Source organism: Camarhynchus parvulus, chromosome 5 (genome assembly GCF_901933205.1).
Source record: "Camarhynchus parvulus chromosome 5, STF_HiC, whole genome shotgun sequence".
Classification (NCBI taxonomy): domain Eukaryota; kingdom Metazoa; phylum Chordata; class Aves; order Passeriformes; family Thraupidae; genus Camarhynchus; species Camarhynchus parvulus.
Window position 1 is genome coordinate 23,536,839 of NC_044575.1, and position 21,205 is coordinate 23,558,043.

Sequence of the window (21,205 nt, forward strand, 5' to 3'; positions counted from 1 at the left end):
GGAAAATGTGATACCTGTCTGATAGCAGCAGAGGGTCCCAGCCACCTTTTCAGAGTCCAAAGCATCCGACAAAATCAGCAGAAGTCTGAGACTATTTTACATAGAACTTTGTCAGATTGAATTGCCAGTATTCATTCTAGAAAAAAACCCTGATTTTAACAGGTGAACATTACCTTTTTCATCTTGTTTGTAAAATCTGAAGACAGATTAAGAAACAAATCATTTTTCTTTTGATACTTTTCTCATGTGAACATCTGTTCACCAACAAATCATTTTCATATTGTCTTTTGGCAATAATTTAGAAGCCTAGCATATTAGAGCAAGTGATCTGTAGTATTGTAAAGGCAAGAATTTATGTGAAGTTTCTCATTTTGAGCTGTGTCGCTTCCTGTTAGAATGGAAGATCCACATCAGATGAAATGAACTCCTATATTCTTACAAATATTCTTTCAAGTATTTTTCAGTATCATAAAGTACAGAATACAAGAATGTGTATTATCAGCTCATTTTCAAGTTTATCTACTGTACCTTATATACATTAAATGGTTTCTTTTTAAAGCATGTGATGAAATAATTAAATTGAGGAGTCCAGTTTATTATAAGAACTTTGACAGACTAAGTGGGGGCCAGTACCTGTTGCAGTATACTGACATAAAAGTTGACCATAGCAAAGTCAGCATAGGTTGGCTTAGTCTTAGTATTTAAAGAATGCCTGTGTTATAATGAGGTTACACAGAAAATAATAGTGATTTCTATTCTGCCTGAGTAACAAGCAGAACAGAAAGAATTCAGGACTGCCAAACTCAGATTCATCTTTACCCCTAGTTGTTCTGTAGGTTTTCCAGTTTCAAAATGAAAAGGATGTTCAAATGTGACTCTGTCACTGAAAATGTAGCTCACAAGCTGAATTTCTGACCGTGTGGGGAAGGTGAAAGGTCACTTCTTGATGATCGTTTTATTTAAAAAGAATCAGCAAAGTGCACAGTCCTGTACCCAGTATAGCACAATGGAACTTGATAAATGCTGAAAAAAGGAAGGCAAGTCTCCCTCGTGCTGCCAGCACAGTGCTTCTACTGCTGAAGCTTGTGCATGATGTTCCCCACGCCAATCTGTGAATCACTTCAACTTTTTGTGGAGTGTGACATCCCCTCGCCCGCCACTACCCCCAGAAAGTGAGGACTGCTGGAGGTAGGACCTCTCAGCTGGAAGAGGACATGAAGGAGGGTGCCTTAGCCAGCTAGATTAGCTGACTCTGGGAGTGTTATTTAGCCTGCAGGCTAAATAATAAGAAAGAAACTGAAGGTAGAACTATAAACTTTGAGCAGAACTAGGCTTCACTTAGGTCTCTTGATATACTAGTAATCTAAACTTTCCTTGTGCATGCTTGGCAAACTGCATTTAGCTTTCATGGACACATTGAGACAAGGATTTTACTGAAAATACAGCATCTGATTTTGAAAGAACTTTACAGCATCTGATTTTGAAAGAACTTTATAAATACAGAACTATAAAAGATTACCTGTTGTTTTAAGGTACCCTGCCATACAATCACTAATCACAATACACTTGCATTTTTAAATGTTTGCATGTTATTACATGTGTACTTGCTTCTCTCTGATATTTGTGGAACAGTAACATCAGTAGAAGCTTGTGTAGCTAATCTCTCTAAATCTGTCACTGAAAATCTCACTGCTGCTCCTTGTGATTCTCAGCCAGTGATATTTTAAACAGAAAGCCCTTGTGACTGCAGGGTATGTCTTTTTTCCTTCATTGCAAATGCCCGTTAAATTTCTTTGTTCAACAAATTATCACATTTTGCTTTTTATTTCTTAATTTTAAAACACATTGTGGAATTGTCTGTTTCCTGTCTGTTACATGCAAATTGCCCTTTATCAAAGTGCATTTAACACAGATTTATTCACTTAACCAGCACTCCCTTTGATTAGTTTTCACTATACTTCGTAAGCATGGAAATGCTGCATAGATAATATTTATAAGGTAGAAGGAAATTCGGGGTCTGTAATTGGAGCCCTGCTGAAATTTCTTTGGGAAAAAAAAAGTCCAGACTCCTGGGATTCTGTATAAATGTAATATGAAGTCTTCTGTAATGCAGAATGATCTTCTAGGATATGTGTGCTCACTTTAAATAAATTAGTTTATGCATTCATGTTGAATAATCCTTTAAAAATATATAATCTTTCAGCTTAGTCCTCTCACTTGTTTAGTCACAATATTTTGCTTTTCATCAAAACGCTAGATGTTAGAAGACTTGAATTGATTTGCAGTCACTCTGTGCTAACACGAAACTGAAAGCTTGCCTTTACTTGCTTGTGTTTTGGACTTGCACTTTCACTGTTTCCTCTCTAAATTCTGGAAGAATGCTTCGAAGAATGCTTCATTTATCCTGCTTTGCTTCTCCGAGAGCAGAATCTCTTCCTTCCATCTCAATTGAGGAGATGTGCGTGGTTTGCCGAATTTTATTCCTCATGTTTAGTGTTTCCTCTTTTTATTTTTTTTTTTCCTTCACTTGTTTGGCGTTTCCCCCTGCTGGCCGACTGCGCTAACGGCACCTCTTTCCCCGTGGAAATGGAGGGCCAAGGCTGTCCTTGAGCGTCACGGCTGTGTCGTTGAGGCGTTGGGCTGCTCTTCTGACATTTTTTTGGTGTCCTCTGAATGTGTCTGGCAGACACATAAAATTCAAAGAATAGTCTGTACAAGCAGGATGTGCACACACCTGAGGTTCTCTCCATCACAAGTGCGATTGCACTTCCAGTGATAGTCCGAGGTACCTCTAGTTTTGCATTTCATACAACACTACCCAGATCATCTCCTTTTGTATCCTGGACCTCATCCCAAAACTCTTAAGGCACTTCTGCCTCACTAATGTATCATTCCCACAGGCCAGTTCTTTCCAAGATAAAGTGGGTTGCTAGGAGGGGGAAAAAGGTTTTGGCATTCAATAAGAAATTTCTCTTCATCTTTAAAAGGTTAAAACCGGAAATCAGAGATCCCTTCCTTCTTAATAAAATTTTAAGGGGAAAAATAGTTTAATATGTACTGAGGTAGAGTTTTCCTAATTTTTTCTAGTTCTTTGCATCTGTGGTTGTTAAATCTATTATTAGGATTTATCGTGTGTGTTCTGTCTAGAAAGAGTCTTCTCCTCTCAGCTGCCTCTCCTCCCCTTTTTCCCAAGTAGTCCTCTGTCTGTGAAGTATGAAAGGAAGGCAGGAACTTCTCAGGGACTGAAATAAGAAATTTGCAACACAGGTTAAGAACAATATAGGTTAATAAACTGATTTTGCTAGACGTACTATTAAAAAACAAAACAAAACTGTAAAGCACAGACATTCAAATAACTTCCCTTTGCGTTTCTTATAAATTTTGAGACCCAAACATTGGACTATTACAGCTAGGAGGGAACAGCTCCTTCCATTTTCTGTTGACCTTCCATCTTATTTTCCTTCCCAGTGGTATATATACTTTGTAAATACTTGAAAATAATTAAAAAAGAAAAATTACAGTTTTAAGACTTTACAGATTAACCGACATCTTTTTGAAGTTAAATTGTTAAACAATGCTTAAAAAAAATCCCAAATGACCTATGTTTCCAGCAACTTTATCAAATAATATCAAATAATGCAGCAAAACATTTTTAGACACAAATGACAAACTCTGCCTTCTGCTAATTTATACCTTCACATCATGTAAATATTTTAATTTTGCAGAAGATTCCTCAGCTCCCCACTTCAAATATGAAACTTTGCTGTTGCAGTGCTAGTAAAAGATAAACTTACAGACCTTATTAGTACTCTTGGTGTGTGTTTAGCTAAACAGTCCTTCTAAAAAGTAATTCACTGAAATAAAAATCCAGGTCATACAACTTTTTTTTACATGAGCAAGAATTTAGCCACACTGCATGTAGGATTATTTTGTGTGTACCTAGAACCTGATGAAAAGTAACTCACTGAGCAAAGTGAGGCTTAGTGGAGAACTTCTGAATGCTAAAACGTCCCTGTACACTGGTGTCTGGGTACAAAAAAGGAGAATTTTACTGATGGTAGTTTTATGAATGTTAGGTTAAATGGGGAGTCCTTGGTACCAAGTCAGAGAGAACATCTGCCAGGCTCACTAATGGTCATAGGTTAGAGAGGCTTCTCTGATTCAAGGGATAGGCTCAGACTGTGCAAAGACGAGGGGTTTATGCACAGGTAAAAAGGGTAGAGCAATATATCTTGAATCTGCTCAAGTGACAGAGATGACTCTGAGATTTTAAAACATGTTTGTGCTAATTTTCTGTTAGGCCAAATGTAGTTTATAATTTTGCCAGAGTGTGATTTCATACTCCATCCCACCCCCAAGATGCCAGGAAAGTCTGTGTTCAGGAAGAATTATTAATGCCCAATGGAGCTGTAGTCACAGGACAAGAGCTAAGAGGGTAATTGTCAACTGTTTACATGTGTTTGGTGCCACGGCAAGTTTTGGTGAATATTTTAAGAATCAGCTTGTGAAGTGGTTTTATCTTTACACTAGAGATGGCCTTTTAAACTGTATTGAGTCTTCTAGCTAATTTTCTATGTGTTAAATATAGTACTGCTTCTGCAAAGACAAATGATGGTGTCGCACACTTCTACTTAAACTTAGCTTGATGGTTTTATAAAGTGTTTCAGGGATGGTGAAGCAATCTATCCCCAAGTGAAGTCAGCTTCAGGTGTCTTAAACTCCAAACTGCATTTGCTTCATGGCAAATCATAGCACCAGAAGAACTTTTAGGTAGAACTGAAGATTGTAGTTTGAATCCTTTAAGTTGTCTGCATGCATAAGCAGAAAATCCAGGCTCCTTGACCAGTTTAGGTGGAGTTAATCTATCAGTATTGTGCGGGGATAAGGAAGGAGGAGGAGAGAGCAGTTGTACAGGTGGACGAACTGGAAGGCATGACTTGTACACTTCAGTGCAGTCTCAGTTATCTTGAGCAATCCTATTGGTCCCTTTACACCTGCCTGGCATGTGTTACTGGGGCTGACTGGGAATTCTCCCAGCTGCAGCACAACAAGAAGATCAGATTCTGTGCACTGGCACAAAGGAGGCTTCCTTTTGTCATGGAAGCAACAGCTCCAGCACTGCTAATGATGGTCATTGAAACATGAGCCTTATAATAATGTAATATGAAATTGATTATATACCCTGTCTGGCCCGGGTTTGGTCTTCTTAAGACTTCAGAAATCCTGCCCTGTGAAGGAATATGAGTTGCCAACTTGAAAATCACAGTAAAGTATCTGCCATGACTTGTTTTCTTAGAAGATAGAGTGCTCTCTAGATACAGGCTGTCTTTCAAATATGGGAGGGAGAGCTGGTGCTTTGAGGAGTTCACATCTAAAAACAAAAGTCCAGAGAAAAAACTCTGAATCCCTCCTGTGTGGTGTGTGTTTTGTGTACACACACACAAAATTAATAATGCCTTACCCTCATATTGTAGAGCAATTTTCTGAAATCTGAAAAAATATCAGGTTCACAATTGCCTGTGCACAGCATTTAGTCCTTTCTTTTTTTCTGTGTACTGAACAAGACCGAGATCCTTTTGGCAAAAAGTAAAAGATACATAATTAAATATTGTAACATTATATGAATGGATAGAGTTCCATGGTCTGACAGTAAACATTTGCTAGTTTCTAGAGTTAGAAAAAATGTAAAGAAAAGATTGCTGAACTTGACGTTTAATTTTTTCCAGTTTTTCCAAGTGAGTCTCTGGTTACAGTAGTATAAACTTGATTGTATAACTTGAAGGTAGTAATAAGTATATAATTGTTATAATCAGACATCTTAATATACAGATAATTAGCATTTAAACAGTCTTAAGCCTTCAGGTGCAGTATGCTTAAATGTTTTCACCACCATTTGTTTTTCTGATGTCCTCAGGTGCTACCAAGCCTTAAACATAGGAGTTTTGAGATCTTCGTTTTCATAACAGTCCCATGAAATGTGTAACTTTTCTAATCATAGATCATAGATATATTTTGGGAAGAAGGTAGTGCTCTTAATTTGACTGCCAGACCTGGGGTTTAAAAACTCCCAAAATATTACAGAATATTCTGTAATAATTTGAGAGTTAACCTTGCAGGCTCCTACCTTGGACAATTTACAGCATGTTTCTAGAGCCTTCAAAAGGCTACCTCAGTAAATTAGGTTGCTGAGATTTTGTAATAAATTTCTGCTGGTTTTTGTTACAAATCCCTGTATAATGCTAAACTCTTCAGACTTCTCTATTGATATGAGTGATTGTGAGCTGTCTAATCTTAACTTTCTAATGTATTTTGTAGTGAGCATGAGAGAGGCAGTGTAAGTTTCTAGATGTACTTTTGCTGTGAAGAAATAATCTCATTTCATCTACAGAGCAGACTTTATCCATTTTTCATTAATACTGTTCTGTGTTGGTTCCCAGTATCCACAAGTACAGGGACTTGTCAAGAACCAAAGTTACAGATATTGTTGGTCATATCCTGTTCTCTACTATAAAAATGCTAAGAACAGTTGAAAACTTATATCTGTTTAAGATGCTTGGGATTACCAATCTTGGGTGTTTGTTCTTAATTTCTCTTTCTCAATTATCTGTTTAAGAAAACTTGCCTGTATCAGGCACAAGTTTTTCTGGCTCTCATTAGTGTGCTGCTTACGAAGAAACCAATTTTTTATTTGTCTTAGGGCTTAGATGTTGAATTTAAAAAGCCATGCAAATCAAATGTTCAGAATTACAAGAAACTCAATTGATACTTCATTCTTTGTGCTTGTCCTCTCTACTAAATGAGGCAGGGATGTTAGTAAAAATAGTATACCTGCATGAGGGCAGAATTTTGTGTTGCCAGAGGTTTGACATTCAAAGGTTAACCTGTTCTAAACTAAAGGAAAAGCCTGCAGTAAATTATCTACAGAAGAGGATGCAAATGTGTTTCCATTCTCTATATAGGTCCTCTCTAAGTGACTTCTCCAAGGCAACACAGTGGTTCACTTGGATAGTCACGATTAAACTCCTTGTGTTCTAAACTTTGTCCTTGGGAGCTCCTGGCTTCTGAGTCTGGGGTTATAGCAAGATTAAATGCAATCTGAAGGTTTGTAACTGCAGCTTTTTTCTGCACAGATCCATCTTGATGGAGCTAGGGTCCTGCTATGGAGGCGAGTCTCTATGTAGGGGAAAAATAGGAAGGAAGGAACAGTTGCTGTTATTTTTAAGTGACAGCTTTCTTGTCAGGTTGTGTGTACTTGTGTTACAATTAAATTGATATTTTTCTTTTTTAAAGTAAAAATCATGCTTATTTTTTCTAAGACTGCGTTTGCAGATGTGTTAATACTGACTGTTTTGTTTAGCTTTCCAAAAGCAGTGATCCAAAAGCAGTAGATTTTTTTAATTATTATTTTTTATTAATAAGCATGGACAGATAGTTGTAGTTGCTTGTTGAAGAGGGCACTTAGTACTTGCATGATGAAAGGGCTTCCTCTGTAGGTCTCTGGACCAATTAAGTGACTGATTGATAGTGGGAGGTGGAGGTGACAAGTAGGATTTTAATACCAAAAAGAAACTAGAATTTGAGAATAATACCTGTCTCTTCAGCACCCTCAAAAATGACAGTGTTTAAAACTCTGTAGCATCCAGAGCAAATGTACTTACTTTGAATACAACCTCAAAACAGTCCATACTTCCCAGCTTATAACCTGTCATGGTAGCAGCCGGATGTTATGGAAACTTACCTGAAATTGCTCTAAAATTAAACATCACCTGTAATATTCTGTGGTTCAAAATGCACGATGAAATTTGAGACTAGGAGACTGACAATACTGCCAGCAATAGGCTTTCTGTTTTCTGTTCTCAGTGGTCATCAGCACCCAGTTCTGTGGATAGTAAATGGAAACTCTCCACTTGTGCTGGTCTTCAATGAGAGAGAGATGATCGTGACTTTCTACTGCTGTATCTTTTTATAAGGCTGGGGCTTAAACTTCAGCTCTGTGATGACTTATGTGTGGATAAAAACATCTGCAAAGATCTTGTTAGCTGTGAAGTTAAAGCTTCAAATACACTAATATTATAGTATTTTACTAGAAAATTGGGAGTATTTTGGAGCCTTTTTTTAGCATCAGGCAAAGTAATTGAGCAAATGAGTTATCATTTATATTGTAACTATCTTGTTAGAACTCTGACTCATGAGTTTTTTTATGATTCATGTGGTGATTTCAGAGGTATTACCTTGCTGTGCTACAGAATGTTCTACCCATGACCCAGGCAGCGTAACAGGCAGTGCCTCTTCTTGGCCTCCACCTTTTGTGTCCCACCATATTGGCTTACACTGCTGTTCGTTTCAGTCCCTAGCAGTACTCTGGGTTTTGAGCTCTGGTGGCTGAACTGACCTACCACCTGTTCTAACATCTTTGGGGGTTGGTGTTACATCTAGCAGAGATGGTGGGCAAATGCCATGGGTGGGTAACCTCGTCGTATTTAGCTGTGGCAACTTACAAGGCTTACTATCGGTATAGATCTTAATAAATGTAGTGGAGAGCAGGTCTCTCCACCATGGGAGGGGGACAGTGACCTTGCACAGAACTAGAAAAATTTGTACCTCTAGTTCCTCCTCCCCCTAGTGACAGTAATAGTTTGTATTTTAATCCAGATTGAAATTGTAGGTCTCCTTAGTTTTCCCTGCCACTTGGAACAGATTTTCTTTCAAAGTGGTGTTTTATAGTTAGCTTCAGCATTTAAAAAAAAATTACAACTCCCCTGAAGAAAAAACAACCAAAAACCCCTTTCTGAAGTCCCAACCCTTCCCTCTCTAACTTTTCAAATATTTGAATTTTTGTTTGTTTGTTTCAAACTCTAGTTAAAAATATTTGTAATTATCTTTTTTTGTGTTGTTGTTGTTTTTCTTTTGTAGGAGGGAGTAGAGAGCTGAAAGGGATAACTTACTCAAAACTGGTAAGTACTTCTTCCCAAGGCTAGAATGGCTTACCTAAGAATAGATGATATGAAGAGCTAGCATCCATTCCTGAAAAAGTTTGATGGTTACTGAAACCGAAATTCTATCTATTCTTATATTCAGGAATTAAGTCTTAGAAGGTAAATGTTGCTGATGGAAGCCCCAGTTTTATAAATAAAATCTCTGTAAGGCTGAGATTTGGGCCCAAGGGTCTGTAAGTATAATGGACATTTAGATTCATCTACTCAAAAATATTTTTTTTCTGTGTGATGTGAAAACCAAATTTATTTGAAGGGATTTTTGGCCCAGAAAAACTTCTCTCTAAAATTCTGAGTTATTCAGAGTCCTTCCATACACACAGAAGGCATTCATGGCTTTGTGTGTGTCCTACCTTTGTTTATATAAATATATATGCCTTGTCAGCTGTGTTTCTAGTGTAGCTTCCAAAATAGTCATGGTTGAAATAGTATTGTGATATTTTAAAGGTTCTCATGTAGATTGTATTTTATTGAGATAACAGAAGTATGAATCACTTATGTGATTATTGTAGAGTTTAAGGTTTCATTCAGTCTTTGAATATTTAAATAGTCTATATGCAGTGCATTGGGGCACTTACCTGAGTATGAAATTATAAGTCTTGAAGCAACCACTTAAGAAATAAGTGATTATTGGTAATAAATGAATGCAAGCAAGAAATTGAATGGAGGATTTCTGCCTCCAATAGTTGAAATCCATCCAAAAATACCTCTTTCTCAGTGTTCTTCCTGGTTGAGACTTGGAAAAAGTATGTCTGGATGTACAGGAGATGCATGTACTCCTGAATCCTGTGCCTTCCTTTTGGAAATCACCAGTTCTGTTATTGAGCAAGGCATTTGCTTGTTTTCCTTTAAAAATAATGAGATTAAGATTTTTTTCAGGCCAAGACATTAATGCAATTTCAGTCATCTACAAGCTTTTTATTTGAAATAATTCCACTACCATAAGAGTAAATTGGAAAATGCATCATGTTCTATGATTAATTCAGAGATGGTTTTACACCTCTTTGAATGTGGTATTATAGATAGTTGATAATGCTACTGAACTTAAATTTTTCAATCCTCCCTTTAAGTTCAGTCTAAAAGAAGAAAAGCTCAAAAATTCTGAAAGTTTTTGCACTACAAAATGTATAGCCACTTATGTAGTTTTTTACCTCCTCTCAAAGGAAGTATGAGCAATATTTAACCAGATGCCCTGATAGATATTTATAGACATTATTATATGTAAATCGGAAAAAAGCAGTTTAGGTTTTGTTGGATGTAAGGAATATTTGGGGTTTTTTTTGGTTTTTATTTTTGGTTCTTTTTTAATTTTTTAACGGTATTGGTTGTGTAAAAGGTACTTTGGGGGAATTCTAGACAGGGATAACGGAATACTTATTCCTGCTTGGGAAGGGAAGCTACAAGTGTGTGTTCTAGAAAGGAACAATTGTATATATTTCATATTCAGAATTTGGCAACTTGACCAAACTTTTAAATGTAATATTTTTTTTTCGTGTTTATACCCCTATAAACATAGTTAGGCTGAGCAGCTACTTTTTTTCTGCAAGGCAGTGTCACTTTTTCCTTGAACCTCTTAAAAATTAATTTTGAAAAATCTTGCTAACTGTTCAAGGCATAGATGCAATTAGCTTGGGTGAGTTTTTATGAACCATCAATACTGCGATTTCTATCTGTCAGATTAAGTTGTGCATTTATAGAAGTTGCTCAATCTTTATACGTTCTTTTACAGAAATACCATGTCATATTTGCGATGAACATGTTTTGGACCTTACAGTTAGATATTTTTAAGTGATAGGTATTTTTTACATTCTTTTGGATCTCTTTTACATTCAGTTGAGATAACTGTTTTGCTGTTCTGCACTCAAGTTTGAAGTTAGCATGTAGCTACAGAGCAATGCAAACTATTCATCATGTGTGCCTTCTGATTTTTTGAAGAGACACTGTGAAAGAAACTGGCCATATCTGCCTGTCTTTACCCTGAAACTGAATTTCTAAGGGTAAAAAAGACTTTTACCCTCTGCAGTGAGTTCCAGTTTTCATGAACCAGTCTCCCACGTGGTTTTCTGAAGCATGGATTCTTTTGAAACTGCAGTGGTGGGGACTCAAAGCATGGTATAATTGTTCTTGTCAGTGAGTGGAAGTAATAATCCGTGATTCTGTTTTCTCATTACTGTTTGTGGTAATAGGACAGGGAACTATATGTAATTTCCATGTATCCCTTGATACAGATTACAATTTTATAGAGACTAGTGCTGCAAAGGCAGCTCTTTTCACTCATCTGTGTCACATGTGGGGGAGGCCCTTGCAGAAGGTCGTTCCATGTGTTGGCTAGAAAGTTTGATCAGGCTTTTGTTATTTAAATAAGTAACTTTAGGCTAACAGCAGACAACACTGACAGAGTTTAAATGTAATGCTTTTTAACTCCTCTTTATAGTCTACTCTTTTTGTAACATATTTTTGTTTGAAAAGATAAATGATAAATAAAGAAAACAAAACACTCACCTTCAACCTTTTTTTTCCAGGAGTTCACAAATTTGTCCACTACTTCAGTTTACTGTAGTGAGACAGCATTAAAATAACATTCTTTAACGTAGGAAATTGCTCTCTTTTTACAGCCTGCATGTCTAATCAAAGCTGTCAGGATCCTTTTGAATACATTGTAGTCTCATTAGGAAGGCCTCTGAATTGGCAACAACACCTGTGCAATGAATGTGAGCAATTTTCAAATAATAAAAAAATAGGAACTATTTTAACACTGCAGCAATTCCTTAATTGTGGTGTCTGGATGGAAAAATGACTGGTAAAATTGCTATATAATGTTTTCCAGTGACTTCCATGTGTTTGCATTTATAGATGTTTTTATACAGATTCCACTATGATTTGAGCATATGGGAATCTTAGTCCTGTTTCAGAAGCTGATACTTTTAACATATTTCTGAAAAAAAAATTCTCTTATGCAGCATTCAGGGCTTTTAGAAGTATGTTTGATAATGCTTTTCTATGTCAGAGATTGGGGGGATTAATTTGTTTGTAGTACAAGTGAAGATGCTAAACTTTATACTTATGATCTACAAATAGATTTCCAAGATTAAAAAGATTATAAAATTAATCTTTTTGAAATGTCTTGTGCTGCTTGATATCACTCTTCTGTTCCTTCAGAACAGATTCCAACTGAAATTACTAACTTGGCACAAACTTTAGGCAGTGAGTTATTAATATATTAATGTTGCTCTGTTAACATGCACACTGTCCCATCTAAGAACAGCTCTGTAGTATCACAAAAGTGTCTTCATGCAGTACATTAATGTTTAACTATTTATTGTGGTTTTAGAATTCTATTCTCCAGAATAAGTTTTCATCTACACAGATTTTTAAAACATTCTCGGTAGTTAAATTTGCTAATTTAATATGCAACTGCAGTAGGATATTGGTAGGAAATAGCTGCCTGCAAACTAAGATAAGGGATAAGTATGTCAACTTTGGGATATGTGGGAAGTAACAAATTTGGCTAAATGACTCCAAGGCAGGCATTTTGTAGAGCCTGCAGATTTCTTGTGTTCAAAAGACTGACTGTATTTAGGCTAGAAAGCTGCATTTGAATATAGTTCTCTATTGAATTCCTGTTGTGTTATAATCTTCTTTTTCAAATAGACTCTTCTCCTTCACTAACCAAAACAAAACCTTTATTTTTCTATAGGACTGGTGTTAAAGAGGAAACCAGAAACTAAAGGCACTGGAATCAGCAAAGACACTTCTAGAGAAAGTGGAGAAGGTAGAGAATGGAGCTGCAGACTCTACAGGAGGCTCTGAAAGTGGAAATTCAGGTTCACCAGGTAATTTATGTACTTTCTTGCTTTAAAGCAATAGCAGCATTAGTACTGCTGACAGTATTACTACTAATGGGAGCATTAAGCAATAGCACTACAACTATAGTAATAATTGTTTTATAAGCTTGAAACTACCTCAGAATTTTATACTCTGCATTTTGACCTGACCACCTGTTGTTTTTTAGCAAATGTGGAAAATCTACATATCAAACTGTGGGTGGTGATTTTTTTTTTTAGTATTTTGTAGCAGTAATAAAAACATTCTGAAAACAGTCTTCAGCTGCCTCTGTCTGGAAGGTTTTTCTGATCTTCTGAAGCCAACTTCAGTATTCAGTTGGCAATGGAGGAATGTGATGGAGGAACTTTGAAGTGAGAGGTATATAGTGCTGCATAGTTTAATCTGGTGCTTCTCTTCTAGAATGTCTTCTACTTTAGTAGCTTCTAAACTATATTTTTGATAACCAAAATGTTGTAGTGCTTGGGCTTTGTAAATTTTTACATGTTGGGTCTTTTTACTTTAACCTGTTCAATACTATATGGCAGTAGGATTGTGGTTTGCCATTGTTTTACAATGCCAATGAGGAATTATTACAAGTAATGATACTAAAACCTAATGTAGTAAATATAGGAGGACATATGCGTATTAATTATTGGAAGAAAATTGTTACAGCCATAGACACAGACTAGCTGCAAACTTCAAATGTTAAATTTAACAATGAGACCTTTTCTAAACATAGTTCTCCAAGTATTTCTGATGCTCTTCAGATATCTGAAACTCACAACTCTTACACAGTGGATAAAAGAAGTATATGATAAGTAACATTGATCAGTATAGTCCATCATACGAAATTTGGAAAATGTTTCAAAATTGCTGGGCAACTTGTCTAAAATGTGATCTGGATGTCTTGTCCAGTACTTGCAGCAATGCTGCACATTTTGCAAGGACTTGAATAGGTGAATTGGTAAAATCAAGCTATGTCTGCTTTAACAAAATACAACTTACAGTCAGGGAGCAAAACCTGAGAACGCTAAGGGTGGATTTCCAGAACTATGGATGAGTATTTTGCTCTCCTCAGTAACTCCAAGGCCTTTGTAGTTGAAACTTTAATGACATTTTCTTGTGGGGGTAAGGAAGTTCAAAAATTACCCATAACATTTTGCTGCAGACATAGGAATGTTTAAGGCCAGTAAGTAATTTTTTCAAGTATTGAGTACTGTAAAGCAATCAAAATGTTAATTATGCTTGTGTTTGTATGATACTACTCCTTGTGTGCATCTTCATTCCCCTTTATGCCCCAGTGAACCAAAAATTTTAAGACTGTGAATTTTGAATAACCTTTAGTATCTGTTCATAATGACACCGATGAACAGAGATGAAGACTGAGAAATGTCCAAAGAGATCTGTAATAAGCAGCTTAAAGTTGCTGGGGTTTTTGACTTTCTTTGCTTTAACTTTTCCCAATTGCCATTAAAAGTGAGCTTTGCACAAAAATCAGCTTTAATTAGATTTGGTTTTAGTTCGTGAAACTAGAAAAACCATGATATCAGAAGGTTGTCTTTTTTAATTCAAGATGCTGTATATTTCTATAATTAAGGCTAAGAAAAAGTCTATATGTTTACAGTGGAAAATAACACTTGCAACAAAATGTTGGGTGCTTCAGTAAAGGTTTTGTGAACTATGCTTGCATGGTTATTGCTTGTCAGCATGCACACTGATAAACATTGAACTGGTTTTGTCACTAAAAAAATATCTTCAAGCAAAATGCTTGAACTTTCTCATATAGCTTTGAATTTTGTAACCTAAAGAGATATAATATGCTCCTACTTTTCACTCAGGATTTATGAAGAATTGTCTCTTGTCATCTTCTACTTCTCTAGTATTTCTTTTTCTGAGGACTTTATAACAAAGCTTGCCAACACTCACACAGTCATGGTTTGCTGTCCTGTTGGAAGCGGTGGACAGGTGTCTGTGATGAGCATAAGGAATTCAGCTCGGCTCTGTAGCCAAACTCTCCTAACTTCCTGATGCAGCATGTTGCCTGGGACTGCTCACATGGCTGTACAAGTGATGCTCAGTATGATGTGGTTTTGTTTGTAGAATAGCTCCTTGGGTTTTGCCTCTTTTGTTTCACTTGCAGAAGCTTTCATAATGCTGCTTTGGCAAAGTATATCTAAAACTACCAGTAAGAACCCCAAAAAGGTGTTTAATTGTTCAGAAAAAGCTGCTTTTTTTGTCTGCTTTCTATGATCAGAGAATCCACCATGAATGACACCTGACCAGATCATTTCTATATTAGTGTACAACTTGAATATTCTAATGTCTTCTGTGTCAAAGCTATATTGCTTGTCCTGAAAAGAGATGCATCTGAGTCAAAGTAATTCATTCTGCTGCTGTGTTGACTTAATTAAGGTAAATTTGAAGCAGTCTACTCTTCCTAGTTTTGATCACAAGAGGTGTTAAAGGACTTATATTTAGGTATTCTTACAGAAAGGTGGAGTTTCATGGATGATTCCTCAAGCTGATGTGTAGAAGGAACCTTAAGCATCCTTGTCCTTTTCTTATTTCGTGGCAGAAAGATTAGTAGCTTTTAAAATACCTTAAATTTAGCTTATATTTAAGAGGAATATTTTTTTTCCTTAAGATTGCCTGACGTAGTACTGTGTAATCCAAAAATGTAGCAATATTTTATGAAGAGTTTACAGTACTGACTATATTGTCTTATGACTGCTTCTGCAGGAGCACTTTATATAAAAACTAACAGATTTGTTGCTTGTCAAGCTCCAATGTGGCAGGAAGCACCGAGGAAAAATAAGCTGTCTGTTCCTGTGATGCTGATGGCAGTATGACGAAACAATAATATTCAGTGAAGATAAATGCCAAGTGGTGCACTTTGGAAAAACAGGCCCAGTTTTACATCTGCAATAGCAGGCTGTGAACTGGCTGTTGGCACCATGGAAGGAGTTTTTGCAGTACAGAGTACCTGAGTGTTGCACGTAGTTTTAAACTTTGTCTCCAGATGATAAAGACAAACTAGAGAAATATGGAAGAGTGCCGAGAATGAACAAAGCAATGGAATGATTTGTGCATGAGGAGTTCTTCAATTTGAAGAGGTGAAGACTGATGGGGGAATATGTGGTGTGGAAAAAATGTAAGAAGGAGCTCTGTAGAGAAGCAGCTATAGAATCATACAGTGTCTTAAGTTGGAAGGGATCTGTAAGGATCATCAAGTCCAGGTTCCAACTCCTCTTGACTCAAGTCAGCTCTGGTTTTCTGTAATTGTATTAGTCCTTCATGCTTGCATTGTAAAGAAACAGATTCAAAAGAAAAAGGAGGTCATGCTTTTACGTAAGAGTCCTGTAATTTAAATTGCAAACTTATGGTCACAGAATCTAGAATGGTTTCCTGGTTCAAAAAGTAATTAAAGCAGATCAGTGAAAGAAATATGTGTTGGTAGCTACTAAACCTAAGACATAATCTTTGAAAACATTAGAGAAATAAATGTCTACAAATTTACCAAAAAAGATATTAAGAGTTTTTGGTTTACATTGTGTCTTCATTCTGGGCTCTGGTTTTCTTTGGTAACTTTTTCCTTGCTTAGCAATAGGCAGCATTCTCCTGCAGCTGCCTGAAGGAAGAGAGAGAGGAAGAACAGTGAATAGTAACAATCTGTCTGTTTTCCTTTGGATGTGGAGGGCATCTCTTCTACAATGATCTCAATCTCCTCTGAGGGAGAAAAGTGGCAAAGATACTTCTGAACATGGGTCTTCCATCTGGTACCAGCCAAGTTAACACACAGGAAGAGCTTTAGTACTTGAAACATTCTGCCCTTGAATATACAAACAGCTTTTGTGCCTGCAGCAGTTATCTGTGGTTTGTGTTTCTTGTGACTGCAAGCAAAGAGGCCAGCAGTTCTGGAGGAGACACAGCTATTAGATTATTTTACCCAGCTGGCTTAAATTGTCTTTAAAAAGCATCACTTGTTTAAGAGCTGTTTAGGAGGAGCAAAAGTGATGGCTTAATACAGTGCTTTTACTGTATTAATAAGAATGGATTTGGAAATGTTATAATACTGGACTCCAGGCTTTGCTATTGAAATGCTGTAAACAAAATATTTTGCTTTTACAAAGGTTCTTTAAAAATACTGAATTTTAAATTGTTCAAAATATTCGTAATGAAAATCTTCATTGTATTGTCACATTTTTTTTTCTTTCTAGAAATTGGTTGCCCAAATGAAGCAAGATCCACAGGTAACTACTTATTTTTATATTGGATCATTTCCATTAAAATTCAGGAAATAACAGTGTATGAAACGTGATGATTTTAGATATTTCTAGATTATCTTCTTCCTTGCTAACATAGTGTTTAGAAGAAAATTTATTTATAAGTTTTTGAACAATGACTGTTGGATTGTTTAAAACAAAACCAAAATTCTTGCTATTTTGGAGCTTTTTACCTTATACACATTCTTAATAGTTTAAATCAGGTGACTTTTCTGGGCTATTGTGCAGTTCAGATGAGCAGTAAGTTTCTGATTCTGTTGGAAGCTGCTCTCTATAAAAGCTGCCATTATTTGCAATAACTTTTTTCATTTTTGGAGTATCAGAAGGTTCACAGTACAAGAAGAGAGAGGATATTCTGTCCAAGAAATTTTGTCCAAACAATATAGCTTAAGGTTGTGTTCAGATTGCCTGTCTTGGGTGTCTTACCAGCCCTGTAGTGTCCATAGAACAGACACTTGGTCTTGGGAAGTTTCAGAGCTTCTGAAGTTGGATAACTGGACTCCCTGCATAGACAGCAGAAGTCATCCCTTTCTCAAAGACTGCTTAAGGTCCCTGGGTTTTCTTGTACAGCAGTTAAACACTCCTGGATGCTGGATGGGGAGTGCTCTGGAGCTCTCAAACCAGTCTGAAATGTTGAGTAGAGGGATAAAAGCCACTCACTTGAGGCTTGCTGTTAAGACCTCCCATCCCCATACAATAGTAAATGTCCTGTAATTTTCTGAATGTACATTTTTTCCCAAGCTCAGTGAAGTGAGAAGACAGCTTTTAATAGCACTCAGGTAGTTAAACCTCTGACAGGGAGGGTTAAGCAGGGTGTATTGGAAAATCTGGTTTTTTGAATATTGTTTTTCTGATGGAATTTGGGTAAGATCTGCTCAAATTCACTGGTCCGGTCTGCTAACAATTAGTCTGCAGAGCAGGTTGCTTTCAGTTCATACTTGCTGAAAGTGAGGTCATGCTGCAAGCAGCCATGCAGAGTTCCTAGAGTCAGGAAAAGTAAATCTGGTCCCTGTTTCCAATGTTCGTAATGCATTTTTATCCCAGATTATTAAGTAGAATCTAGAACTAGGGAGGATGACTGGTCAATATCTGGTTTTGCTGGAATCAGAGACTATCTGCGAGCTAAGATCAAAATACATTTCAAAATTGAAGGAATATAAAAATAGGGGATATGCATGAAGTTCCTGTGATGATGTTAGTCTTGTGTTTTAATATTTCTGCTTAGCAGACTAAACCTGCATGATCTAGTATGAAAACTTTACAACATAATTGAGAACAAAAAAAGTGAGAATGTACAAAAATTAAGGAAAACCTGATTCCTTGTTACATTTCTGCAGAGCTTCACGGGTTTTCAACTAAGGACAGATGTTTCTTTAATTTTTTTTTTCAGTAGAAAAGAAAAAGTCCTGGTAAAAATTGTTTTCTGTCTGCATCTTTCTAGTGTTGCTTATGGCTTTAAAATCTGAAACTTCGAAAAGTGCTAGTATAAGCAAAATGCTAATATGAATGATGTGTCCAGACAAATGTAATTCTCTTTAGCACAGTCTAAGGCATAAGCATACATGGAAATAAGGACTTAAGTATGTTTGCCTTCAATTGATATATGTGTCAATTCAGATTTAGTACATATGTTTATATTCTAGATAGTTAAGTGAAAATGTCTTTACGTAAGTAGCATAGGTGAGAATGTTTTAGATAACATATCATAGTGTACTGTTGCATACAGTATGATACTGTTGTATTACATATTAACAAACATTTATTGTTTAATTTGTAAACTTGATGAAATGTATAAATGTGGTTTATAATGTGATAAGCACTAATGGATGTTTTAATGAAATCTTCTCTCCAAACCGGGCTATCTCTCTGAGTGCTAGAAAGGTCCTCGGATTATTGTTGCACTCAGCGATTTAAATAAGGCTTTGTTGAGCCGTTTGAATTTTATTGGCTGTACATCCAGAGGTGCTGTATTTGTAGTACACTATGCAAGAACAAAACAAACAAACAAAAAAACCCACCTTCCTACTACTACTCTTTGTTAACAAATGGAATATCTTTCTCACAGATATTTTTTCTTTCTAATCAGAACGCTGATTTGAAGAAACAACTTCATGAACTTCAAGCCAAAATCACAGCTCTGAGTGAGAAACAGGTAGGGAAACAGAGATGTATTTTTAACACTGTGTTCTAAAGATGTCTCTTTTCCCAGCTTCCAAGAGAGCTGCTAAATCTTAAAGTGCAAAAATAAGCGTGGGCAACCAGACGTTTTTGATTTTTATTTGATTTCTCAACAAAGGATAGAATGAGTTATTGTGAGTCTGTCAAACAAGAAACTAGTTAAATCAGTGGAAGGTATAGCAATTTTTCTTGTGTTGAAACTAACATTTTATATTAAGGGAGATGGAAGAATGGATTAATTTTGTCTCTTTGTTATTATTATCTTGAAACTTCTTCTAAACTCAACCATTCTGGTTTAGGCAAATCATTAGATTTTGACTTAGTAAGTCCACACTGTGTATATGGGTGAGTATGCTGGAATTTTTCTTAATGTCAAGACCAGCTAAATGTATGTCAGTTATGGGTACTTTATAGACAATTTGAAAATTAGTTGGATGCTTTTACCATGATAAATTACACCACAATTGTCTTATGCTTGCCATTTGGTAGAATTTCTGTTTGACAGCTCTAAAGTATGAGTAATAATTACAACTGAATGCTTAATAGAAAGATTGTTGAACTTGAACATGGGCCTTGTGAATAGCAAGAAGAAAAAGATGTAATATTGAGATATCTACAGAATTTGTTCTCACTTTTTTTTAAAACGTGAAAGAGCAACACATGCACAAACCCCTCATACATCGCATCATCCCATCCCAAGTAAACTGACTTAAGCAGTCCCTTAATTATGTTGCTTAATATGTCAATAATGGAACCAAATTAGATCAATAGATTAGACCTTTGAAGAGGGAAAAATGTTAGAGCATTGGTAAAGTGCATGAGTGTCACAACTAGTTATCTTCATTTGTCTGCTACTAGCTGCATATGTTCTGTTTTGAGTATTACTGTCCCTACAAAAATAGCCAGACAGTGATTTACATTTATCTAGAAACTTTGTTTACTGAAAAAAATATAGTATGTTCTAATAGGGGAACAGTGAATCTAGGACGAAACATGTAAGGATAATAAGGAAAATTATTTTTTAATGAGAATAGTAGTTCAACAAAAACTGAGGTTTTGCTGATGTGATAGCATGTCTCTCTTGAAGATGATTTATTTTCTAAAACCAGCATGAGCCTCTGCATGTGGCTATGTCTCACAGCAAGCTGTTTCAGGATTCTCTGGTAAGCTCTGGATGCCCATGGTAATTTCAAAATGAGCTTGTCTTGATGCCATGAAGCAAGCTATATTGACTACCAGTTCACGTGATGAGCACAGACAGGCAGTGAGACGCTGAGTGGAATGTAAGAAAGCATCCTACCATAACTTTTAAACTTGTATTTATAACTCTGTCAAGTTAAGCTGCAGAATGGTCTATACTAACATGTGTTTTACATTACCCATCACTAGAAATGGAGCTATATTTTTTTCTATTTAACTCAAAGTGCTAAAGTACACTTGTTCATGAGGTGAACATGGATTAAGTTTCCAAAAGACGTTGAAAAATAAGTTTGAGTTTTCTTCTACCACACAGTGAATACAGTCTGTATGAAGTCACAGTAGTTTCCTTCTTTGTATTTTTGTGGGTTTGATTATCAGAACAACAGTGAACTTCTCCATGATTGTTGAAATTTAAATATTTTGTTATTGCTACTACTGGACTGCAGAGTTGCCAGTGTTCCAGATGATAATGTTGTTAAAGTAGTATGCCTGCTTAAATGCAATGGTTATGGTAAATATAAATTCTGGGAAAAGATTCACAACTTCCCTATGCAGGGAAGTGCTCACTCTCTCTTTATTTGCAGGAATCTGTTGTATAGAAATCTGTGGCTTAGCAATGCAGCACCTTAGAGACTACAACAAAGCCCTTCTTCTGTTTTCACTTTCACTTCTTTTCAGGAAAAATCATTATTATCAATTGCTTTATGGGTAGAATATTAATCAGCA

General features: G+C 36.1%; 1 protein-coding gene across 8 annotated transcripts in view; it reads left to right on the plus strand.

Moving 5' to 3' along the window:
• PHF21A (PHD finger protein 21A) overlaps positions 1 to 21,205 on the plus strand; it is a 133,582-nt gene that overhangs the window by 21,863 nt on the left and 90,514 nt on the right. For all 8 annotated transcript variants that reach the window (XM_030949291.1, XM_030949292.1, XM_030949286.1 and 5 more), the window contains 4 exons: positions 8,914 to 8,954; positions 12,691 to 12,826; positions 17,036 to 17,068; positions 19,188 to 19,253. In XM_030949291.1, the coding sequence (XP_030805151.1) occupies positions 12,773 to 12,826; positions 17,036 to 17,068; positions 19,188 to 19,253 (153 nt within the window). In that variant the 5' untranslated portion in view covers positions 8,914 to 8,954; positions 12,691 to 12,772. The remainder of the gene's footprint in view (positions 1 to 8,913; positions 8,955 to 12,690; positions 12,827 to 17,035; positions 17,069 to 19,187; positions 19,254 to 21,205) is intronic.